The sequence below is a fragment of the Monopterus albus genome, unplaced genomic scaffold (genome assembly GCF_001952655.1).
Source record: "Monopterus albus unplaced genomic scaffold, M_albus_1.0 scaffold105.1, whole genome shotgun sequence".
NCBI classification, from domain to species: domain Eukaryota; kingdom Metazoa; phylum Chordata; class Actinopteri; order Synbranchiformes; family Synbranchidae; genus Monopterus; species Monopterus albus.
This window is the reverse complement of record NW_018127985.1, coordinates 2,882,191-2,909,379: the sequence shown is the minus strand read 5'-3', so window position 1 is coordinate 2,909,379 and position 27,189 is coordinate 2,882,191. Positions and strand designations below refer to the sequence as shown.

The 27,189-nt window shown below is 39.0% G+C and overlaps 1 protein-coding gene across 1 annotated transcript in view; it reads left to right on the top strand.

Moving 5' to 3' along the window:
• Positions 1-11,353: 11,353 nt before the first annotated feature.
• hs3st2 (heparan sulfate (glucosamine) 3-O-sulfotransferase 2) overlaps positions 11,354-27,189 on the top strand; it is a 19,417-nt gene continuing 3,581 nt past the window's right edge. Inside the window, exon 1 of the mRNA XM_020610243.1 lies at positions 11,354-12,374. Coding sequence (XP_020465899.1) covers positions 11,863-12,374 — 512 coding nt within the window. The 5' untranslated portion in view covers positions 11,354-11,862. The remainder of the gene's footprint in view (positions 12,375-27,189) is intronic.

The window sequence follows — 27,189 nt, the reverse complement described above, 5'->3', positions numbered from 1 at the left end:
TACACTGGCGTTTGTGAGATTATCACCAAATCTCTGTTGCTTTTTAACATGAGACAAATTTAATTTCCAAGACTGTTTTGGTTCTGTTTGTCGAATTGAATTAAACTCATGGCACTGTATGTCATTATAAAGCTCATCCCTTATAGTATCACTTGATATTGTAAACATTTGTTACTGGGACGCTCACTTCAGTTTTGCCATCTGTTCTGTTCATGAAGAGGTGCAACACCTTCAAGTGCATATGTGTGATCAGAGGGACTGATGGTGTCTACATAAAAAAATAAAGTGTTCAGACAACACATTCCTACAACACATTCACTCTGAAATGTCTGAGGAACTCCGAGTCTACTCAGGCAAATCAAAAATTACTGTTCAAGGAGTCAGTATCAGGCATCTGCATGAATACAGGCAGATAGGTGCTCTGCCCATCTCAGTCATTACAGATGAAATGCTCACCATTCTGGATGTGAACTGGTATTTTTGTGGAAGAATGTAGGTAGAAGTCACTCCTCTGTTTTCATGCTGTTGCCATTTTAACACTTAACTGATTAACACTTAACCCACGACAGTATGACTGGACAATAACCCACAGTACAATACCAGTAAATATACATTGTACAGATTATACAGATCCGTACAGGTCTCCATTTTTATTTTTAAGTACTCCATTTTTATCTCATCTCCCAATGAACATTCCTTTGTCTGACTGCATTGTTTACTGCCTGTTTATACTGTTTATTTTATTAAAACATTCCTCCAGCAATGTTGCACTGGGAGGTCTCAGCAATTAACCTGATGATGTGATGATTACAATCTAGCCTAGCTTATTAAACCAGTGGCCACACCTATGATAATACAAGTTTTAATTTGGTTTCCTAGTTTAAAAAACTGTTGCTGCTAGACTCGACTACTAGGGGATACACAGATACAAAAGACCTATAATAGCCCTGCAACAGAAAATACAATTGCAGAGGGTGATATATATATATTTGGTAATATTTTGTCAGAGGGTGGAATTAGTGGTGGCGTTGTTTTGTATTGAACTCTATTTTATTGCATGGTGTATATTATATTGTTGCACTCAATGTCTTTTGCCAGTTTTACATATGGGTAGTGCAGGTGCTGTGACAGAGGAAACACATTAGGTTCACCTCACAGTTGAAAGGAAATTACATTGTGTGATGGGTTAGATAGATGTGCCCACCCTCTAAATGTCTAAATAAACCTTAAGAGTGATGCTCAGTGGTCAGTGAGGTACACATAAGGCCATAATTAATCTTTACCTTTTGTTTCTTTGAGCTGCTTTCATGACATTCAAGACCTCACCATGTTTAACCCATTGGTTTGTTTAGCCTGTGGGTTTAATATATCTTTGTGCTGTTTAGTGGGGCTACGAGTTATATGTCTGTAAAAAACCTTGTGCCTCCTCACAAGTTTGTCTGAATTTCCTTCATAAAGGCCGTGCTTGCTTTGGGGTAAGAGACCTGTAAAAACCCACTGTGAAATACCTGTCCAGCACCAAATGGAAAATATACACCGACAGACAGTGAACACTGCCCAGTTCGAAGGCCACAACAAATAAAGAGAGCACGCATGGGGGATTAACTAGAAGGAAGAAATTTCTTTAAACAGATATAAATTGTTAAAAAATGCAAGAAAAGTACTGATACTAACAAATGGGACTCACATGGAAATATACTGCCATGCTAATTAGATTACTGGCACACAAATGTCATGTGTTTAGATGATTTGAAAGCCCACTGTACCCCACTCTACGAAGCCCACTTGTGGTGCAGTTATAGTAAAATAAAAGTAAAAATGCTTCAGGTGGTGTAAAATGATGCATTTAGAATCTTGCTTGAGCTACCAAGATGGACAACAGGAAGTAATATGTATAATCTTCCTACCTTTCATGCGTTGTTGAGGAATTGTATGTATACATTTATGTTGGCTGAGTGAAAAAGCAGCCTATGCAAAGTGACATGAGGTATTCACTGGAACAAATTTTACTCACAGGGAACTGCAGTGATTTAGTGTTATCCTGTATTTTATTGTTGTTTTTGTACTGATATGGGCCTATTATGTCTAAAATAACTTTTATACAATACAGTACAATATGCAGTAAGTCAAAATCTCCAGCATAACACAAGGGGGTAACCAAAGGAGAGAAATGCAGCAAGTCCCTGAAGACAGTGGCCAACTTCCTTCAGCTCCAACCAAAATGGAACCTGCAACATTGAAAGGCAGCACACAACAGAGCAACAGCACAACAAGCATAAACCCCAACAGAGGCCTGTTCTAGCTCCACAGCTGATGAACAGACATTATAATAATGTCAACCTTGTCACTACGTACGTTTGTTTCCCAATATGCTGATCCTTAAAGAGAAAAAAGATATGAGGCATTTTTTTTACCAACCTTAATAAATATATTATCATGTCCATGATTATGACGCGTTTGTCTTGATGTTAACGTTACTGTTTTGTTTTTCATTTTAAATCTATTGGCCTAAAGATTTTCCACTGTCACCATTACTGTAAGAACAGGTCACTTTTGATATCATTGTTTTAATGCAGTACTTTTCTGCCAGAGAAGTGCTTGTTTTTTGTTAAACCATAACATCCACTCAGCCTCAACACCCTCCTCCTCCTCTGAGCTGTTTGTCCTTGTTATATGTGAAATCATAACCGCTGCTACTTACCAATTAAAACAGCACCTACACATTCATTTGTTTGACTCCAGCAGAAACTTGCGCTGTGCTATTCAGCATTTGTTATGATTGTGTTGTTTTCAACAGCATTTTGTGTTCAGTGGGTAATTTAGATGTTTTTATGTTTATTTATTAGTATCATACTTTGCAACAAACACTGAAGGGACTTTATGGCTATCTTGACCTCACTGTTGACTTATCATATTAGATTTACTTGTTTCATTCACCCAGTTTATTAATGCTGTAATGTAAGACAAGGGTGACATGGTTTGGTTTGGTCCCATGTGGTTTGGTTTTATTCTGTCATAAGCAAACCTACACGTACATCTTTACAAATATTCACAAAACATAAAATAAGAAAGCCACAACAGAGGGCACACATTCAACCAAACAGGACTCTGACAGTCTGGCAGGCAAAGACAAACAATAAAATGAACTAAATAGCATATAACATAAACATAAACATGGTATTATGCATAACACTGAAGAAAGTTGCTATAAAATGGTGGGTGGGGGTTGGGGGTGGTATCTCATAGCAACCATGACAGAGTTCCAGAAATGGAATGCAGCCAGCAATCGGGCGAAGGCGGGGTACACCCTGGACAGGTCGCCAATCCATCGCAAGGCAGTTAAAAATTCAAATGAAAAGAAAATTAAATGTATATACAACTTATAAAATAAAACAGGGCCCACACACAGATTCTAAGCTGAATATTTCTCTTCATGGAAACTGTTAGAAATTAACCCCATTCTTTTGTTGGAAGCATGAGAAGTGAAGACAGGAGAAGACTGTTTAAAATCAACAGAAGGTTTACTGAAAGTCTGAGCACAGTGAAGTCATTACAGCGCTGGGGTCAGAGGGACAGAGCTCCCGCAGGAGTTCCATCCACTGAACCCCGAATTAAGTTCTTACAATACATTTTATCTTCTTGGGCTGCTCCGCCCTGGACAGGGGTGCAACCTTCAATAGTTTGTGATCCTATTGGTCATTTGGTGTGAACCGGAGCTCGCACTTGTGTAAGACACCTCCTGGTGAGGCAGAACTTGGGATATGCTATGTGGGTCTAGGTGTGGGTGTGAAACAGGTCTCTGTTAAAATATAAATAGGCTGTCTGGTCACAAGGGGATGCAGACATCTAGTCTCTACACAGAAGTTACAGCTGACAGTTTCTACCTCAGTATCACTTGATTCTCATCAAAACAATTGTAAGATATATAAGCAAGGAAAAAATGTATTAAAATAATCAAAGCTCAGTAGTTCTGGACAATCATCAATACAGCTGTAATATGTATAGACAAGGAAAATAAAGTTATGAAAGGTAACTAAAGGGAACTAAAGGTATGAGAGTAACTAAAGCTGATAAAGTAACTAGAGTCTATAAGACTCAAATCTTACAAAACCAATGTACAGTATGTCTCATTTTTCACAAAGATTCAAATAATGGAATCATTTGAAAAGCATGAATGAAATTTAAAAGTTTAATTAGGTCAACCTCAGACCTGTAGTCTGGGAAAAGCTCTGACCCAGTCATCAGCCATCACAGCTTGGCCCTTGTCAGAATCACTCAGATCCATATACTTGTCTTTTTTTTTCCTTCCTCCAACACGTCAACTTTGAGGACTGACTGTTCACATGCTGCCTAATATACCCCACACACTGACAGGTGCCACTGTAACAAGATAATGTTATTCACTTCACCTGTCACTGGTCATAATGTTATGGCTGATTGCTGTATATTGAATATGCTGAATAGATTTATTTAGTATTTTATACCAGAAGCTAGAGTCTAAGAAGAGGTTCTTGTGATCAAGCAATAGCAGCATGTCTGTTTATATGGAGAGACTTGTTGTATCCAATGTTTTTATCTGTGCTTTTTCCCATTTCCCAGTGCAAGGCTACTCTGTGATACAAGGCCACACTGGGAGGCAGTCCTCATTTTGTTTAGCTTCAGGATTGTTGACCCTCAGAATAACATCAGGGATTAGGTACCCCTTGTTTATGTGCTTTTCACATGGTGCTAGCCATCCAGAGTAAAGAATTTGTGGAAATGCAATCAACGAAAACAGATCTGAGAGTCACTGAAAAGACACTGAAATCCACTTCACAGCCATCAATCAGCACTTGTTGCATTTAAGCAACAGAAACAGGGGTGTTACCTTCTATACACAGCGATCAATCATTCGCTGAAGCAACGCTTTTGTCTGTGTTATTGAAACCCAAATAAAACTCACAAAATCCATCAGGCATGTAGTTTGTCTTAATCAATAAGCAGTTGTGTTCAGAAGTGCTTGAAGCAAATACATGACTTCATTTTTTAACCACATTTATGTCCTTCTCTGATGGCAGCTGTCCATCAGAGCACTGCTACATCCAAATGAGGTGGCTGTAAATCAGTCAGGGGTGGAGGTGTTAGAATATTTTTATATGCAAATGCACTTGATTATATATGTAGAGGAAAAACTGGCAAACCACTTAAAATGACATCTGAAAGATGGCAACAACATGCAATCAATAATCAGTAATTTAATTGTGATAAATTACTTACTAGTAGAAAGCTGCCTAGAATACATGTGGTTTACTATGTCAGATAGATGTTTAGCAGATTCCTGTTACATGATTAGAGCTGTAACAAAATAAATCAGTGGTGGAGAGATTTCAGCAACCAGGTTCCTGTTCTCTCTCTCGCTCTCTATTTGTGTGTCTGTGTTTGTGTGTGTGTGTGTGTGTGTACGCGTTAAAGTACCTAATTTGAATGTTGGGATTCCTCATGACAGTAGTCTAGCCAGATCTGGGGGAGTTGCATGGTGTTGGCTTTACCCTCAGACCGTCAGAAATATTTGCTGTATTCAGGAAACTGTGGAAAACTGTCAAAGCCAGCTGTGTGATAATTAGATGATTTTGTTGGGTGTCGAATGCTGAGGCGCTCAGCGGATGGCAGAAGGGATGGCATTTCTAAACCGTGTCCCCTTTTGAACAGAAACAAAAGAAAGCAGTGCATCAGAATAGTTTTGATTTTAACAACACGGGTAAAATGTCAGTGGCAATTAGCTGACACTGCGGTTGGCGAGGAGAGAGGTGACCTGCTGTTCAATGGCCTTTAGTTGGTGTTTGGCTTTTGTTCTTGTTGTCTCTGCTTGGTAAGGCAGTAACAAATACAGAGAAGCAGGAAGAACGTAAAGAAGGCCATGAAGAAAATTGTGATTGTGGATGTAGTGGCAATAGAAGCCAGTTTGGATTAAAGAAAACAATAAAAAGCTAACATACATATATAAAAACAAGCCTGTAAAGCTCAGCTGTGAGAAAGAAAACTGAAACATTATGCTGATTTTGCTCTCTGAAGTTCAAGAATGGGCCCAAAGACTTTATTATGATACAGTGGCATCACTTTTTGCACATTTTGTGCTGTAGATTTATTTTTAGATGGATAAAACTTCCATTTTGCCCACAAATCTATACTCAGTAATCTATAATGACAAAGGGAAACATTTTTCTTTTGCAAATGTATTAAAAATATCCAAGCCTTTTGCTGTGGCACTCCCAACTGTGCTGAGGTTGATCCCGTTTGCTTTAATTATCCACATGGGAGACTGTTAAGAAATGTACACACCTGTGTATATAAGGTCCTACAGATCACGCAGCATGTCAGGACAAACACTAAACGTCCAAGGAACTCTCTGTAGACTGCTGAGATAAAATTGGATCAATTTTGCTTTGATGTTTAAAAAAAGTCTGTCAAAAAAACATGTTCACATACTGTATCTATATGTTCCTTAAATCAGTTTCTGCTTTGTAATCATGCTTCCTGTTTATACTAGCCATTAAATTCACTTCCATTATAAGTGATAGGACAAAATCCTCACTCAATGTTTGGTGCAAAAATATATTCTAAACTTTATCTGTAGCTAATATGAGGCTTCAGCAGTTCAAGAATTAAATAAATTGAGTATCTTCTAAGGCTGTAGTCTTGTCAGTATAAGCTTTCCTCTTAGTGTTTCCATCTTTAGGACTCAGTGGAGTGGAGTAGTGATCTACATGTAATCAGACTAATAGTTTAATTACATTTTGCAGTAGGGTGTGGGTAGTTTCAACTACTGTATATTCATATTTGCATTGTGATTCAAGTAGGACTTAAAAGGTAAGAAATTTCTTTTTTAAACCAAGCTGCATGCGAGCAGCTTCTAAGCTTTGGCCTGCTGGATAAGAACTTTGAGAGACGGCTCATGCGTTCTATAAATGAGAGATTTTGTTCTGACAAATAAAAAAAATAGGCCAGTTATTTAGACGTGTTCAAGCTGTTCACACTGTTCAGAAGGCTGCAAGTTGAAGATTGTTTCAGTTGTTAAGATTGTACAAGTCAGATATTACAAAGCTGACAAGTGAGACAAAAGGTCCATTTATTTGACCAGCGCTCAAGTCAGCCAAATGCAAAATCATTTTTTCTTTACTGTTTTAGTTGTAGTAGGATAATGCACAATCCTGATTTGTTTACAACAAAAATATAACATTCCTTGCCATTGTGTCCTTGTGAGAAGCCAGATATGATTGTTTTATTTAGGGCAGGTTTAGGTCTCAGGTAATAAACTCGACTGAGTGGCCTTTTTGCTGACATGTCACTGTATTATATGAATTATTATATTGTATCGCTTGCACATTGTCATTCTGAGCTCTGTGTCTCTCTCTGTCCAAAGTAGTTTGAACTACTTTCTCTAAGTAGCTTTAGTTCACCAAACTAGCTTTCTCCCTAGGGTACCTTTTGCTGCAGTTGAACTTCATATATATATAACTGACATGTATTTCTGCAAAGAACAAGGACTGTGGATTTTTCCCCAATGGCATTTAGATTAAAATCATATTAAGAAAACAAAGGATTGCATCAAGACGAAACTGTTTCAATACAGTACATGTGTACCTGTCAGTAGTGTTGTTATGAGATACCTGAAACAATGGAAAACAGTTCTTTAATTATGCATATGTCACAGTTGTTAACTCACAGAAATGTACAATAACAGATGAAAATAAAACAGTTTAAAAAAAACCCAAATAATTTTCATAAAGTGTGTTGACAGAATGGCATGTTTCTGTCCATAAAGACCTACAGGCAAAAAATGTAATCTCATTCTGAAATTCATTTTGATGGGCCAGTGTAATGGCTGTAGTGAAAGCACTTTGTTGGTGTGAAAGCTGTTTTACTGTACTGTCTTCTAAGTTGTCATCCTCAGTCTTGGGGTCTAGTTTAATTACTAAAAATGTGCAGGAGTGACTGATGGAAGAAAAAGGCAAATCAAAACTAAAACAGGAAGAGCATTCTTTGCATCGCTGATTTACAGCAGCCCATGTTTGTATTACTGCTGAAGTGGGTTTGCTGAGCAGTTGGATAAGACTGTTCTAGATTCAGTGGAGTGGAATAAACATCCAGGATATTTATGCTGTTTGACAAAGAAACATTAGCATAGTCTCAAAGCGACAAAACATGAGTGTAACTCCCTTCGTGCTTTGTGTTCCCTCTTGTTCTTTAACAATCCTTTCACACCTATAGTGCTAATAAAGTGCAGAAGTGTGCCACTTGGTCTTCTTTTCCATGTTTTATGTTAAATTTTTAGTGTCTGTGTTTTAATTCTTGTTTTACAGCATGATTACACAACATGGTAACTTTATTTAGACTGTATGAAAAATTGTATTTTGGCTTCCTTTTACAGCATCTTGGCTTAAATTGGGGTAAAGTTTGAGCTTATGACTAACTTTATCTCCACTGGATGTTTTTAGGTCATGACGATACAGCTGGTTGATAGGAAACACTGAGTGGGTGTTTACAACAAACACAGATGACACATTTTACTGTATAACTGAATTCCAAAACTCATCACTGCTGTCAAACTTTTTACTCAAAGAAATTGTCCTTAAGCTGTCATGTTTTTCAAGTTTATCTACAAAGCTGCAGTAGTGTACCACGCAACACCAGGTTTTCAACACAGAGTGGGCGGAATATGCTGTCAAGCCCTGATACCCCACTGATATTGTGATCATAGAATACCTAAATAGCAAGAAACAAAAGAGAACATGTGGGATATCTGAACATCCTTGGCATTAAAGGAGGACAGCGAGAAGAAAGGGAGGTGTTTCATTACCATAGCACACTATACTGTGGTGCTGTTCAGAAGCTTAGCAAGGTTGCTTATTCGCAGTGGTTTATATCAAGCTAAAAGGGAGAGATTATTTGAATCCTCTGGGACAGTATTCTCTGCCTGAAACATGAACTCAGCCAGAGCACAGCTGGAAACATAGCTGTATCAATATAGCAGCAAAGAAAGATACTGTAGTTTGTGAGGTACACAGCTGCAAGTGGACACCAAAAGAGGAAAAAGGGTTTTTTTAAGGTGCCCATTGTTACTGTTGATAAAATATTAATTTATCATATAAAGATTAGATGCAGAACATGATGCTGTTTGTGTTTCGTGTGATGCAGGATGTGTACAAGGCACAGCTTGAATGTCAGAATGCTGCCCTACAAATGTCACATTTTCAGAACTGTATGACAAACACATACCGCAAAAGCTTGTAGTTTAAGAGCAAATTCTGGAATATCTGCATACATGACATCTTACAATATTCTGCTCTATCGCTCAGTGGAAAGGGTTAGGGTCTTTAGAAAATGTAAAGCCTCCAGAAAAGTGATGTTGATGTGATATGTGCTGTGCATCTGTGAGCATGTGGCTGGAGGTGTATGGTCGTTTGTTTTAACTCAGTCCTGAATAGCATGATTTAAAAAAAAAAATAAGGATGTGAGAATGATGCAGTGTTTTTCAAAATTCTCTCTCTTTACATGTCCTTGAATTTCAGTTCTGAGCCAATATTCATTCACACCAACACTGTCTAAATATGAACGTCCTTGCAGTCCAGGGCCAACCTCTTATGAGTGACACATCAAAACAAAAGTTTCTTGTGTTTCCTGTTATTACTGATGAATTGTAAAATGATCTGAGCTCCAACATTTCAGCTTCGTTTGTCATTTTGACCTCAATGGGATCCACACAAGCTACTGTTAATCATATAACACTAGACGAATACCATATTTTTAACTTTTAAAACTCTGAACTGAAACTAAATTGGCAAGATGTGCAAAACAGGAGCGACCCAGAGGACTCGAGGACCATGTGGCTGTATGTCATCAAACCTTTGGAGCTGGTCACTTTCCCTGACATCATTCAACATGTGCTTCAGGTGAAATGATGCTACCTGGTTGCCAGTCCAATGAGCCTGATGAATGATTCATTAAAAAAGACAAACAAACATAAACACTGGTGTATAAGCCTTAGTATTGTATAAAACTGCCACTTGTTTATTTCCTGAAGTACAGTGCAGCAGTGTGGCAGTAAACTCTAGGGAGCCTAGACTGTTGACTGTTTAAGCATCATTGAAAATCTGATATTTTACTTGTATAATGTGACACTATTCATAAAGCACATCCGAATGTTCTTCTAAAATGATTCACTTTAAGTGCAGCATAAAACCGCTTTACATCCTTCTTTAATTTGTAATAAATAAATGTAAATGATCCAGAAAGGAGATGCCAAACCTTTTACGTTTCATTGTTCATTATAGTTTTATTGTAGATCTTTCGTGGTAATGTGAGGAGACTGCTGATGTTTCACTGTCAAAAATGACTTTTAAGAGCAACGAGTGAAGATGATATAACAGGGTTAGAAGGAGGCAGAGGCTGGTTATTGAGTATCAGTGTCTTCTGTCTAAGAGTGGCTTCACCTTCACCTCTCTGCACCTTCTGTTTTTCACTTTTATCTAATGCAGTATAAATACATTTTTATCATTATAAATCCGTCTTCCTCTTTTTACTTTTCCCTCATTTTTTTAAGAACTGCATGCCTTGAAGTTGCAAGTGTGTACAGACACATAACTTTGCTCTGGGTTCTCTGAATCCACTTATAACTGCTTCACATTGTTGTTGTTTCTAAGGCGGTGATTCAAAAGACATCCACCCAACACACTTGCACAGCAAATGGATCCCACACATCATGGCAAAGTGAGGCAAACAGGAAGATTCAGACACATCTACGCAAGTTCACTGGACAGAAATGGAATGATAATGCATTTTATTTACATTTAAAAAGTAGAAAACACTTAGCTGCTCGTCCAGACACTGCATACGCTACAGTTTTCACTCCTGCATAATGAAACAAGCTTTAACCATCACACTGCACGCTGAACCTTCACATTCCAGCCTGCATCCAACTTGCATCATGGCAACACAGAGGATCAGGTGTGTGCTTGACTTTCGACTGTTACGAAAAATACTCAACTTGTAAAAAATAATGCTGAGCCTTGACAAATCTTGCTGTTTTCAAAGAGCAGACAAGTTGCACACAGCAGGAAATGTATTACAAAACAACAGCATGTCATAAGGTTCAGTTAAGCCACATACTGCCACTCTGACTTCCTGAAGTAATGTGCTTAATGCTGAAACGATCCTCCCTATAATTTACTGGCGCTCAGAAAGTCAAATTCAACATCTTTAAATCTCTAAATATGCTCTTCCCCATATTAGTCGGGATGTTCCTTTAAAAGACTAAACGCATTTTGAATTATGATTATATGCATGACGTCAGATGGTTGATTAAATATTTATGGACTGTAGCCTAAGTGCATACATCTTCACAACTTCATTATGAAAGGGAAAGGTGGGCTGATCGTCGAAATCCCCTCTGAGGAGAGCGGAACAATAGCGCTGGTGAGAGTTGAAAGGGACACTGAGGACGCGTTGGACTTTTCTCTCAGTCGACACATAACAAGGAAAAGAAGGATGAAGATGGGCAGCAAAATCCTTTGAGATTTATTTTAAGACAGTGGCCTCAGCAACTGATCCAAACGACTCACTTCAAACTACATAAGAACAACTTATTCAAATGCGGACTGGCCCATTTTCTCTGTGTAATCATATCCCGCTCCAAGTTTTCTCTCACAGTTCAGCAGCCTATGAAAAGAAATGATGGGAGTTATGCGCAGTTGATGCCTCCAAGAAGCCACCCCTATCCTCCCTGTCTGACTTTGGATCCTGTATTATTGCCAGATTCTGACCTCAGACCAAGAGAAGAGGAAGACTTCAATGGAAAATCATGCAGCACTTTGAACCCATGGAGACATGGCACATAGGTTCCTCTCATCTACGAACAGATTCAGCGCAAGATTCGCCTTCCTGTTCACTGTGTCCCTGTCGTGCACCTATTTATGCTATAGTATTATTTTTTGTCGCAGCACAATCATGACAAACCAGGGTTACGAGGGGAAAAGATGCCCCCCGAACAAGAACGCAGGAGGAAAGAAACTTCTTGGAAAATTAGACAATTGCGCTTCGCTGGAATTCAGGTCTGCTCTGGATGTGTCTGCTGCCCTGCCAGGATCAAGTGATCTCCGCGACCAAAGTAAAGCCCCTGCCTCGTCTGGAAATCACTGGACTGACGTGAAGATGAGAAACGTGAGCGTTGCACAAAAATATGGGAATAAGAAGCTGCCCAATGCCTTAATAATCGGTGTAAAGAAAGGAGGCACCAGGGCGGTGCTGGAGTTCATCCGGATACATCCAGATGTGCGCGCACTCGGAACAGAGCCGCACTTTTTCGACAGAAACTACGACAGAGGGCTGGATTGGTACAGGTGAGGAAAAGAATGAAACAGGCACTGAAGTGGCCATTTTACCTTTTTTAAACAGATGCTTTTTCTTAGGCATATTTCTGCATCCATCACGCACTGGGTTTACTTCTGTCACCACAGACAAGGGGCTCATGTGAAATGCATGGTGCTGATACAGATATAGACAGTTCCCTCTCTCAATGTTCCTTTAACTTGCTTTCTGACAAGCGTGGATGCAATTAAGGTCACAATGAGGCGCTTCTCGGTAATCCACGTTTTTACTTTTAACAATTCACTATGTGTTAAGTGGTTACACATACACAGGCACTCTATTTTTAGGTGGTGCTACCACATTGTGCACACACACACACACACACACACACACACCGAAGTTCCATGTCAGCACTAAGATCACAAGTTTGATTCTACTCATAAACCTGTAAGATGCTGTACGTCTCCGTGCTGCAGTAGTGGGCTGGCAGCAGAACCCTGGTACTGAACAGAGAGCTCCATGAAGCGGTGTACTCATGTTCACATGCAAACAATCACAGCCAACAGCGCAGATGACACGGGTTATGACACAGCCCCTGGGTTACCAGCTGCCTTCAGAGAGGCTACATGCAGGCACAAAATGTTGTGTCGGTTGGTGAAAGCAAAGGCACTCACAAGAAGCGACAAGCCCACAGCTTTACTGCCATCCACCTCTGTGTTGCTCCACAACTTCTTTACTAGGTTTCTATTTAGGTAGTCCATGTTGAATACTGAATACAGACAAGACACCGTTCTGGTCCATATTCTCTGTTTCTAACCTGCTGAGTGTGTGCAAAACTTAAAGAATTCAAGTCCAAGGTTCCTGTCAATAAAACTAAATATGCACTGCTTTGAAATGTTTCTCTCAAGTCTACAAATGTTGTCCAAGAAGTCTTGATGGTGTTACACTATATCCAATTGTATGCTTCCTGCTGGCATGCGGGCAGTGCTATCAATGTGGCAGGAACAGAACAAACCACAGAGCAATGTTACAACAAATCATGGAACAAATGATGAAGTACTGTATGTTCTCGGGCTGTACTACAGGTATATGATTAACTGACCATCATGTCTCAGCTGGTTAGTTTGCTCAGATCCCATTTGACATGCACAATATAAGGCGTACTTAATTAGTCTGCACCTTTTTCCCCACTAACCATTGGGGTTTTTAATTATGGCATGCATATATACATATTTAGCTTCAGAGACAGGCTCTGTCTCCAGCTGATTCTTGGGGTAACTGTATTATATAGTTTCACTAAAACCGGATACATCTGAAAAAATACCAGTTATATTTTTAATATGTGGCATGAGGTAATGATGGGACAAACAATGTTATCACATACGCATCAGCTGGATTTAACTAAAATCACATCTTTCTCTTTACACCCTACTTGTGTTCAACATGTTTTTCCTAAAGTGAAAGTTCTATAGAGCTGAATAGATACCGCCAGTCCTGAATGTGCACAAAAGGCTGGGCGCATTAATTTATTATATCTAAAATTGTCTCAACTTTAACTGCAAAGTCAGACTTGTCCTGGTAGACAGTTCATTTCAGAGTGAAAATAAATTTACAAAACAAAATAAATGCATTCCAGATGATGCCTGTACAAACGAATATCTAAGTGTACTCATGCAAATGCGAGACGATCCACCACAAACACAAATACAGACGAAGAAAGTGGCTGTACAATGGAGTTATCTCAAAGCAGCGCCATGTGCCTGAAAAGAGAATGAGTCCTTTTCATCTTCAAACTAATGAACCAGAGGCAATAATATCATAAAATGCATTCATGTAAGACACAAAAAAGTCCAGAGCCCCCTGGTCGGAAGTTAAAAAGGAAACACTTGTTCAGTAATTTGCATGTATTAAGGACTATTTTTAATTCAAATTTCTGATATTGATCTTAATTTTCCACATATTATACTTGGTTATTAAGCTTACACTGCAATGCCATTTTATTTCCATACACAGGAAGGAGCCTTCTGGTTTTTAATCAGAGGATATACAACTTCCTGAGGGGCTCCTTTATAGACAGTCTCTATTGCTGTGTGCATTTCACAAATTAAATTGATTTAGAAACAACACATTGACAAACAAAGGTGCCGGTCTGTGTAGCACTTTAATAGAGTGAGCTGGAAAGCAGGTTAAATAGCCTGCCTCAGCAAATACCTCGGCGCCTGGGCTCAGAGGATGTTCCTTTTAGTGGTGAAAGAGTTGATTAGTTTATGGAAACACATGCACACACAAGGCCAAATGTAAACAGTGCAATGATGTCATCTGGACATAATGTATTTAAATCATAGGCTTCTCTGTTAACAAGTATCAACACATCACGCTGACAGGAGTTAACCAAATCCAAGGTAAATATTTGAACTTGTGAACACAGGAGACCGAGACATAACTGCAGTGCATATTTCTGCCTCTCCAACATACATCAGCACGTCATCCTCCCCGAGCCTTCAGTCCACCCACTGCACCACAAACCTTCCATCACATAAATCCACCATCTTAATTTAACTTAATAATGCAGTAGCAGCCTTTTACTTCATTAGTAAGCAAACTATGAGACGAGACGAATGGACTTTTACAGAAGTCCACTTTTGTTTTTTCTTCCACTCTAGATTTAAGCTGAGACAAACTGATAATTAACACTTGAGGAACATTAGACACTGCTGACAGTTCACACATTCAACATAAACACTTAGAATTAATTCATTCTTTGAGTCCAAACTGCAGAAATTAAAATTCAACTTAACAAGTGACGGAGTGACGTTCATTGTATTAGACTGCCCCTCAGTGAATATCTGTCATGGTGTTCGGGCTCTTAGCAGCATGCAAGTAATATTTATTTCTAAAACACTAGTTGTTGTTTTGTTGCAGTGAATAAGATGTCTTCAGTTGCCCAGTTTATCTATTGTATACTGTATCTATCTGTCAAAAAATGAACATCAAATAAGGGCTATTTTCACTAACATTATGTTATCAGTTACATTGTAGATGAAATATTGGTAAGCCATGACATTTAAAAGAGTAGCAGTGACCTTCGTCAAGAAATAAACATGCTCAACAAGCTGCAACAACCAATCAATAAAGGAGCCAGAATACAAAAGCCAAAAGATGAACGCATATAGCCATGCTCCCCAGTGGATGACTTTTCATGTAGTGCCACCAACAGGTCAGACTTTGAATCTGCTTTATTGACCAGGTGTGTCGAACCCACGAGGAATTTGACTCTGGTACAGCCGCTCTCAATGTGCATGTACATATCCCCATGCAAGGGGCAAGTAAACAGTAAACCAGCATAAGGCTGTGTAATATAACAAAATAAACAGTATTAACAGGCAGTTCCAGGCAGTTTGTTTCAGTTTCATACCATTTCTAAAACTACTGAACTTAAGCCCGTTATTCTTAAGTTATAGTTTTTATATCAGTACTCCCCTAGCATGCTAACATGCTACACATTAGCATCTTAGAGGGTAATTGTATGGGTGATACCTGCCAACATGCTAATGCAATACAAAGTTTGAGCGTAAAGGTTCATTACTGACCTTGGGAAAAGTAGTCTGACTAAATAATCCTAATCAACACTATAGTCTCACAGGGCTGATTTCCTTTTCATTAACTAATTCATTTGTGCTTAGAAGATCATTATTGACCTCAGGATTAGTATGTGTGACAAAATGATCTGTAGGTCCCCGTATGAGCTTTTTCTAGGCTACTGTATTAATTACATCTCACAGTCTTGTGGGCAACTAACTATTTCCAGCACTAATAACACCCTTAAAAACAACAGCAACAAAAAACAAAAACAATAAACTCAACATACTATTCTCTGAAAAAGGATAAATAGCTTTCCTCATACATACATTTGAAAATACCTTGTTTATATTTGAACTCATTCTTCGTATCTTATCAGATAGAAACATACATGTGACACCAAATTATTTTCACCAGTTTCAGTGTATTGGCTAGTCGCTCTGCAAAGTCTATCCTGTTACATTAAGCATGTGACAGATCATTTAGGCTCAGAAGAAAAATGGTGCAATGTTCATTACTGTGCCTCCGGAGCAGAACACACACATGGCCTCATTTATTTTGTGCGAGCGTATTCACCTAACCATACAGGACCTGATGAAATGTTTCACCACCACCAATTTATTCACACTTTTTTTTCCCCACCCATCTTCATAAAATTGCAAAGATCAAACAAAAACATGTCGCTGTTCACCATCAAGACTTAAAAGGGCACCTCAGCTCTATTGATTTCAGAGGAGTCAGAAGCACTTCCAGTAGATTTCCTGAGAAGTGTTGAAATTGTATGAGAGGCTGCAGCTATGAATATTGTCCAGGTACACATTAATTGGCTCAGGGAGGCAGGGAGCTCTGGAACAGTATCATCAGAAAGGTTGATGAGGACGGAAAGTTAGCTGGTTCTCATTTAACACTGAAAAGTACTCTTTATACAGCGAGGGGTAGCCAGGCGTTAACTCGGCACCGGTAATGAGCTCTCTTAATTCCTGTGCGTATCAGAGATATGTGGTGGTTATCATCAATTATAAAACAACTCGTCCTGAAATATTTCCCTAGTGACACCAGCTGGAAATGTAGAGATGTACCTTTATTCCTTTAATAACAAAATTCGGGAAATAGCATAATCATGCATACATTATTGGACAATTACATGCTAAAGTATTTGCACATAGTGCCACTCCAGTCTGGTAACAATTATGGTGTGGATAGTCTGGAAATTGGACCTATAATATGTTTTGACAATTTGCACCACTTGATTATTAGCCATTGATCTGCCATTCGATCCATCAGTTTGATCTAGACTGAAATACCTCAACTATGAGATGGACTGCTGTGAAACTTTACAAACATTCATGGTTTCCAGATAGTGTATCATAATAACGTCAGTAAATCCCTGATTTTTCCTCTAGTGTCACCATGAGGTTCACAATTGTTGTTCTAAGTAAAGTGTCTCAACAACACTGGATGAACTGCCATGAAATGTATTACACACATTTATCTCCTCCTAAGGATGAACTGGAATCGTTTTGGAGATCTCTGAACTTTTCCTGCATTGCCATCATGAGGTTAAACTTTCACTTTGGTTCATGACTGAGCCGCAGCTGCACTCTTTGTAAGTGCATGGAACTAGATATTAGTGTGTTTAGTTAGGGTGGTGGACATGGTAAACCTTATACCTGATTAACATGTGGATATTAACATTGTCGCTTTCAGTACGTTAGCATCCATCTCACAACATTGTGCCTCAAAAAGTATGAATGCAAAATGAAAATTATTCAGTTTTTATTTTTTTATCAAATTAGTTGCATTATTTGACATGTATCTGCAATGAAACAATCAAATAACTATGGGTCATCATAAGCTGCTTGCACAGATGACCTGTGGGGTCTGTGTGTAGGGGATCAGACTTTCTGATGAACTCGTTAAAGATAGAATATATTTTTGCATCGTCACAAAATTTGTAGTAGATTAAGCAATAAATGACCGATGACAGGTATCCAGTTTGTCTCTTGATGTGTCTTGCCATGAGTGAAAATAAAATTAAATATGTGCTGTCCCTTTAACAAATAGCACCATCAAAATAACTACCCTTTGGTGGACAATTTGTAGCTCACATTTAGAGAGGGTCGGCTTGTTACCGTTTCCCTCTTGGTGAACCCGGTGAAACCCTGCTGACCAGGGATCGACTACTGTCTGAGCTTTCATTCCTCTTGCTCCTATATTCTGTCTCCTTTTGTACTTTCGAACCATCTAAGTAAACTAGTAAAGTGAAACTACTAAAGCTGCATCGATGGTCCACTCTCCTTGACTGTCACATTGCTACAGGCTATACTGTAAACCCAGAAAGAACTTGTAGCGGCGCCAATTTTTATGAAGATTCAGGAGACATCCATTAAGTTATGATGCTGCTGTAAAACTGCATACATAAGTGATGAATTGAGGGACGGTATAACCTAGAGTGTGCAGGGGCAGGACATGCCATTCACTGATTAAGACCAATCATAAGGTCACAATGTTATTATCACAAAGGGCATTTTATGTATATTATAAAATTATAAAACATTATTTTAGCTGCTATACAGATACTACAGTGCTGCAAAATGTCTGGAATTGATTTAATGTCTTCATCATTTGGAATTAGAAGCTCAGCAGCTGTAAATTCATCAAATAATACACAAAAGAATATGCAATAAACCTCATATGAAAATGTGCACTTTAGGATTTCAGAGGCTTTCCTGTCTGAGTGTCTGCAGCTCGGTGTCTGCGGATACATTCCTATGCTGCATGTTAATGTGACAGTTTGTAGCTCACTTCAATTCAACGTGTTATTGCTCAAAGAGAGCAAGTGTCAGTCATTTCTCTCTGCAGACCAAACCATGAATAATTGTTATTTCAAGAAAAAAAAACAAGAGCCTAGAGTTGAAATGACAGCGATTAAATAGGATTTGGTCCAAGGTGAAATACATTATGCAGTATTTTATAGTACAGCAGGACTGTATTGTCCTTCTATAAATATGGTTTGATGCTATTATTTGGCTGAGAACAGGCCTGGTGTCAAAAAGATCTGCTGCTCCAAGACATCTGCCCCAGTCTGCCTGCTGTTTTCAACCAATTTATATCCATTTAAATTAAAGAAATAGACGCTGAACTCTCAAGATGCTGAATTGTTATTCACCTCTGTTTCCTCGTCTAGCTGGATTGGCTGCAGGACTGCTGTATTCTCTGTTCTTTGTTAACTCTTAATAGACTTTTTACAGGGCAGGCCTCTGTTGTCAGTGATTAATGATCAAATGTCATCACAGCTGTAATCTAAGTGAATGATACTTTAATAATGGAGCAGCCTTTCCAGTGGAGATCGGATCTATGCTGTCACATCAGGAAAGAGGAAGATGCCATTTTTAGGAAGCGCAGTGTCACACACGTTAAGAGAATCACGCAGCATAAGAACATTTTCTCTGCACAGCCTACCTGCATAATACAAACTGTTAATGGGTTTGGACAGAGGAGAGGAAGTCTGCACATGGTATTAGCTTTCCAGGACATTTCAGGACAAATGGTTTGTATGAAACGATTTAATAAGAGTATGAGAAGAAAGTTTGCAAACAAAAAGATTTGAAAACCCTAAAATTTCAATTGAAAACCTACAAATGTGCCTAGAGAAAGAAATTACTCTGAAGTTGCTGTGACAGGCTCTCAGGCCAGTCCACAACTCAGATGCTGTTTAATAAGCCTCAGTTTTTACTAACTAGACGACAATATATGAGGTAAGCAGTGCAACTTTGCATGGTATTTGCATAGTAAGCTAAGTTCAGCATTACTTTTCTGTTCCCTTTGTCACTGTTGATAGCAGCTTTGTGTAGCTATAATTAAATCTGAGGATGGCAACAAAAACAAAGCTGCAACGTAAAGCTTAATTATTTTGAATTTGTGTGTCAAAGATGTTTTCAACTTTACAGTTGTTCTGTTACAAATTTTAAAGTATTCCTGAATCAGCTTTCTGTTTCTACACCAACGCTTCTGTTTACATTACCAAAGACTGTGACCATCATTATTCTGCATGCTGCTTACTGAGAAATCAAGTAGGCAAGAAGAGCCCAGGAGACTTTTTTCTTAATTTATTGCAAAAGTGTTTTGTTGTTAAATCAGTACACAGACCGAACAACCACAGCATGTAATGGATTCTTTGATTCAGACCTCTCCCTTGTCAGCCTGTGAGCCTGCATAGTGTTTAATGTGCAGGGTTCATGATTAGTCTTTGTAATGATAAACATTTGTTGTCCAGCGGGAGGTAAAGGCCATTCTGTAAATCTGTCTGCCCCAGCAGAAACACTTCACATTGTGATTAATGGTTTCTGTGTTAACTCCCAATCAGATTATCGCTTCCAAACCTGGTTATTTCCCAATTACTGGACAAATTACAGGTGTGGATTATGAAAGCATGAGTTAGGTTTTGACATGTATATGTGTCTATTGTATGTGTGCAATGACTACATGTGAAACTGTTTTTTGATACATTTTACATTTTCTGGTTAGTCTTTGCATGTTAGGTTTTTTGAGAGGGACTTGCATTTTGCATGTGTAGCTTTGTTAAAAGCCAATTTTGTACTTGACTGCAAACCCTTACCGAGAGCTTGTATTGAACTGAAAATATGCAGTATTCAGTTTTAAGTTCAAACCGGACTAAAATGACAGTAATAAATTCTGAGTTCATTGATTGTTCACAGTGAGATGATTCAAAGCTGACCTTTACTTGTTCTGATGGGCAGCATCCCTGATGAACCTGCATTGCTCTTTAGAAGTATAAACTGTTCAACAAAACACAGTGTGGAGCTGAGGAATCCACTGTTTCAGTCAGCTTTAATTTACACCATGAAAGAGAGTGAACATACTGGAAGTGAAGCAGCAGTTTGCAGGTTTTTTTTTTTTTTTTTTTGGTAGAGTCACATGTATGGGAAGGATCTGGAGACAGTTTGCAGTCTGTAATGTAATACAACAGCCCTGCACCATGCAGCTTTCAATGTCCACTTCATCTTTTAGCTTGTGTGTCACAGAGGTTTTACGGTAATTGCTTGGATTCTCCTGTTACACAGGACTGCAGTTTGAGATAAACGGATTTTGTATCCCTGTCTGGAAAAAAGTTTAGTTTTTGTTTTTACTCTGACAGCCATGGGGTATATAGAAGTTAATGTCCCTCCTGTGAAGTCTCGTTCATTCATCAGTCAGTTGTTTGAAACTCTGGGATTTGATCACTAGTGCCCTAAATGCTACGATCTCTGTTAACCCTTAGCTTCTCTAATACCAACAAGAGGCCAGAATCTCCACTTTTATGGAATAGTCAGGTCATCATGAACATTACTGAGGATATCTGTGTTCCCCAGAGGATGGATCCTTGTGTTTTGGACATTCATTCATTCATTTTCTACCGCTTAGTCCCTGAATGGGGTCACGGGGGAGGCCGGAGCCAATCCCGGCCGGCAATTGGGCGAAGGCGGGGTACACCCTGGACAGGTCGCCAATCCATCGCAGGGCTACACATCATCTAATTTCCTCATGTGCCCCCCTCAGGACTTCCTAGATGGTGATGTTTGAGCCAAGACCACAACTGTAAATTCTTCTTATGCTTATGTTTTTAAGTGACTTTCTGGTGTACCAACACTTAAAGTGTAGGTCAACTCTAGGTCACCCTGTCTAGTTGGATCACCCTCTGCTTTTGTAATTCAAGCACAATAGTAAGCAAAAAAAAAGAGCATGAATTCTGTTACACAGTAGGCTGTAATGACTATCACAAAAGAATCATCACGCATATTAAATTATGAATAACTTAGATCAAAAATTAACCACAACTGTTTACAGATATTAAGATGTCTGCAAAGGTCAGAGTTATTGTTACAGTATGTGGATTCATTTTCAGCTATAAGTATATTCCTAACAATTTGCTTCAGGTTCATTAAGTACTTCAAATGTTGCATAAGAATTTAATTTTCAGAGGAACAAATGGTAATATCGCTGTTGCTGTCTTTAGATTTACTCTTAATTATGTTGCATTGACTCCTGCTATAGAAAGTGTAGCATGGTCTCCCAGTGGAAATGCACAGTGCAGGAGAATTGTGTGTCTGTGTGTAATGAGGAGTCCTTGGTATTTTCAGATAAACACGTGTGTATTCCTCCAGAGTGATATAGTAGCATCCACAATGTGAACTCCAGACCTTGTGCTTCCACTGTGTCAATAGAAATAAATAATAGAAATAAATCTTTCTGTGTGATAGCCAGCAGGCTCTTACGGGGTCACTATAATATGCAGACTAGCTTTCAGTGCACTGCAGCACATTAATGACTGGCTGTGACTGCCATGCTTTCCACTGTTGGCCCTAACTACCTCTAGATAAGAGTTGCAGAATGAGAGGCGCATTTTTTTTGTTTCTCCTCTACTCTCATGGAATGGGCAATATAGCTAACAAAATATTTAATCAAATCATTACAGACCAGCTTTCTTAGAATAGTAGAAAGTACCGGTGCTAATATAAAGCTATTTCTAAATAGGCCTGTTTAGTTTCAGTGCTTGTTTGTCACAGTCGTGCACAAGACAACAAGGGGAGGACACAAATAACAGGCAGGCAGTGAAGTGAAAGTCTTACAAGTACGCAGGCACATTCGACCAGAAGGAACAAAAAACAGCAGTAACAGGAAGTGGAACAGAAAACCCACTGGATGGCTAGACACAAGTCCACAGTGAACAAGAACTTGACAATCTAGAACATGACTGAGGGATAAGTGCTGGTATATGCACTATACTGTGGCTGATTAGGAACTGGGAAACAGATGAGGAGCTGGTTGTGAGAGAGAGGTGACTGAAACAGTTGGGGTAGTCTCAGGGTATAGTGAACAGATGGAGAACACCAGGTCTGCAACCATATAAATGCAGGCATTTTAAACATGGCGGTAATCAAGAGCCAAGAAACCTCATGCAGACAGCCCAGGCACTGGTGAGTGGTTAAAATGTAAGCTTAAGGTGGGCAGACTCTGGACCAGAGAGCGAGAAACAGCTGCTCAAGACCCTGACAAAGCAGGGCGTGGTGGGCGGGCCTGCCTGGAAGAGCAGTAACACTGAGGGCAGAGCAGATAGACAGAGCCACTAATTCTCTGGAGAAATTGCAATAGAACATCAATTTGTAATAATTCTGCAATAATTACATTTTTTTTTAAGTAATACAATACAGATGTCAATGTTAAAGTAAAACATGCTATTTTCAAAGAAATCACCCACCGGATTTGCACAATACATTTCAAATGCAATGCTGAAGCATCCAGAACAAATTAGCTTTCAACCAAGTTCCCTTATTTGACTGGGAACAGGTCTTATTTACAGTATTGAGCAGATCTTCCACACCTGAGTTCATTTTGCCAGAGTGATTAAAATGTCACAGCCAAGCAGACCGACTTAAAGTTTCATTAAGAATTGTGAAGACGAGTGTAAATTACCCCAAAGAATTTAGTGTTGACTCTGAGTGAGAAGGTGGTAATCAATCAGAGCACTTCACTCAAATGTCAGTTAATCAAGCTGTGTGTATGTGTGTGTTTGTGTCAGCCCCCCCAAAAAAGATGTTCACATTAAAGTGCTGTTTTAAAGTTTGTTTCCACTGCTACATGCATACTGAAAAATGTGCTGAAGTTTCAGAAATACCAGTGATTTACCCTCACAGCAGTTTCATTGGAATTGCCATTGACTAGATTTTCTAATTTCAAATAATTATTACCATGCAAGGACTGACACCAGAACCTGCTGCAGCAAAGAAACACAATTTTATCTTTTAGTTTCAGATGCTGTGTGCAGAGCTGATAGTTTCTTGGGGGCATATAGGTGAAGAAAATAAATAAATATATGATAGTTGGCTCAGACACCTGCCTCAGGTATCATATGCTCCCCTTCTGGCCTGATTCAATCTCGGTAATGAACCGACACATAGCTGAGGCCGTTGTGTTTGAGTGAGGGGGAAAAAAATGATGTATTTAAAATAATAACTCTGCTCATCACTTGCTGTTAGTTTGCTACATTGCTTAAAAGGCACATGGCCATTAAGGGTGAATGTGTAGCCATTAAAATCAGCTGGACCAGAGCAGGCTCATATAGATGCCAATTTGGTGAGAACCAGACAAACGAAAATGAACACGAGTCCCAGCTACAAAATGCTAGAGCAAAACAATGTGTAGATATCGCAAGCACCTGCCGGTGTTTCTCATCAACTTCCCTCTAAGACGGGCAGCGTTGAACTTATTGGTCCAGATTGCTCCCACTGACATGAACGTACCCCTTAGCCCTGTTTTCAATAAAAATAAAGACTTACATCCTTTGATCATTGATTGCACCTTGTTCCTCTTGGCTGGAGTTGCAGCTAAACAATCATTTGAACTGACAACTACAAGTGGAACATCAGACACCCAGAGCTCAGTGGGAATGGGCGCTGTACTGTAGCTATCAGTTTAATTAGCCACTGGTTGAGATTAGAGCAGTGCACAACAGAAGTTAATTTTTCTGTTCTCATCAGATTTTGTGTGAACAGACAACTTCAGTCAAAAGACGATCCTGAAGACTTTCAAGATTTATCCATCTGTCAGTAAGCATTATTTTAAGTTACTGCATCATTTTACACTTTACTTTGTTTCCATCGACTTACACCTACAATCTATTTTGTTGTTTCCCAGCAAGCACAGACACATCCTAAGGACTCCTAATTGAGGTCCAAGTCAGATGTTGAAAAGGTGGTCCACTGAGTAAGCAGAATGAAAGTATCCGCTGTCTTTTTTTCTGGACGTCTCTTGTACATTCACTTCAGACTCCCATCAGATGTCTTCACTCGTGTTGTTGCCACGTCTCTGTGTTTAGCGGGCTGGTTTGGAGAAGTTTTTAGAGGGAGCCAGATTCTGTGGAGCTGTGCTAATTGGGCTAATGTTACTATTCTGTAAAAAGCTTTGTAATTAATAACAGCCTAGAGGTGTTGCCGCCCCTCTCAGTCACATGGCATTGTGGCAGTCTAGTCTCCTGATGCACTGCTGCTGTATGGGCCTTTCTTAGTTTTCCTTGGCTAAAGAAAGGCTTACAATATCAGCGGAAAAGGTAGAGTTGGGGAAATGCCACCAAATTTCATTTGTCTGATTCCAAGTGATACCAGGCTCGGCTCACTGATACAATGCTCTTCACTGTTGAAAGCAGCTTATGTACTATAAAGCAAAGGCAACTTTATTTTTATATAGCGCTTTTAAAAACAAATGTTGTAAGGTGCTTAGCGTAAGAAATGCTATGCATTAAAATTGTCACACAAGTCATAAGACCTCCCACAAACACACACCATCAAAAACACTAAGATGTAAAGGAGTCATGATTTATGAGGTGAATACATTATTAATGGGGCACTGCTTCACCATCAAATAATTTGCCAACCGTGAGGCATTTCTTTACAGCATTCTGTTAATTATTTAATTTATCAATGTCTGGCTGTTGTTGTAGAATAATGGGTGGGTAAAACCTACTCTACATCAGTTACTCTAAACTGAATGGAATCACTGCAAGTAAAACAGAGATGATTAACCTTTAAACCAAACTGTTGACTCAATCTTGAAATCAGTAAACAAATTCTGAATAAGTCTGTTAATTACCTGCTCAATGTAGATTATATCTTGCAAAATGGGTGTCTGATTCTGAAATGGTAACTAATATCAGTTAATACACAAGTTGGGGTCTAATGTGACATTTGTCACAGCTTTTATGGGCTATTTCAGACCAAACTAAACACTTCCTCAAAGAGACAAAGTATATTGGCTCCTGCAAAACCCCGGTACTGTGACATCTGACGGTATAAGGAGATAGCCACCTATAATGGCAAGTTGTCATTAATTTAGGGGAGATGGGGATGATCCTGAATTGGTGACATGAAACAGGGAGGCCTGCAGAGAACTCTGTTTTCAGGTTCACGGTAGTTAATTACTGGGCGAATATGTCTGATCACCTCAAGCAGCATTTGAAGTTTTAAGAGATTTCAACTAATGCCACCTTAGGATCATAGCATAATCTCTCACACTAAGTCCAGGGATTAGCAATTGTGGTCTTCAAACAAATTGCTTAAACTTAAGAGCAGTTTCACTTATAAATGTGAAATCAGCATCACATATTTCTCAGCAGAACTGAAACTGGCCATTTTATTACTGTGCTTACAAACATTACTAATGAAAACAGCCTTTAAACTGCACAAGATGATGATACATTAATAATGGCTGTTAGGTTTATTCTCTGTTTGAATGGTTCCGTCATCTGCCAGTTATTTAATAGCAGGTTCCAGTCTTGTGTTTTGATTGGATTTACATTACAATGTCAGACTTGAACAGTTGCTTCTCAGAGTTTATAGCCTACTTGTCTGTGTCAACTGGTTCCTCTGCTGGTACTGAATCAGTTTCATCTTCTCATTTACTTTCTCCACAAGTCTGACATCAAACTCATCATACTCAGACTTGCATAGTGTTAATTACTGCAGCTGTGAATTATAAATGTATGATGCATGAATACAGGTTGATAAACCAATGTTGTGTAAGAATTATTTTAGTCAACTAACTACTTACTTGTGACTTTTCATTACACAGGTCAGTATTTTCCCAGAAATGACTCATTCTCCATGAAAGCGGCTCCTGCACTGTTTAGATCTAATAGCTTCAGCATGAACAGTTGCTCCATGTTAATGAGATGCTGTGACGCTGATGTGGACATGTAAAGTTCCAGTGGAGAACAAAACAAGTGATCGTCCAGTTTTGTAAAAGGAACAGAGAGGAGGCCTCATTTTGGAGCTTTAACAGTTGGCAGATCTTTGTAAACCCTGGGGCTGTGCTTTTGGTATCAACCTTATTGACGCTAGAATACTTTTGGAATCAATCACCCACCCTTAGCGTGAAAACCTCATGTCATCTGGGCATATTTTAATTGCAGCACCTTGCTCTATTACTGTATGTGTTTAATGTATAAAAGGGGTCTCAGCTGTGACAGTGGTGATTTGTGAATGAGATTGAATATTCAGAAAATTGTACTTTCAAGTCAAAACTTGAAACCCCTAACAACAGTGGCAAAACAAGGGAACTGGGCAGGCACATGTAAAAGCAAGTGTCTGCCACAGGAAAAATACCACCTTAATTTTGCATAGACCCTTCCTTACACTTTCATGATAACTGATCCAACTTCAAATGAATCAGTCACTTTTGTATCGCTTCTGCGTCGCGTAATTTATCTGCCGCTGA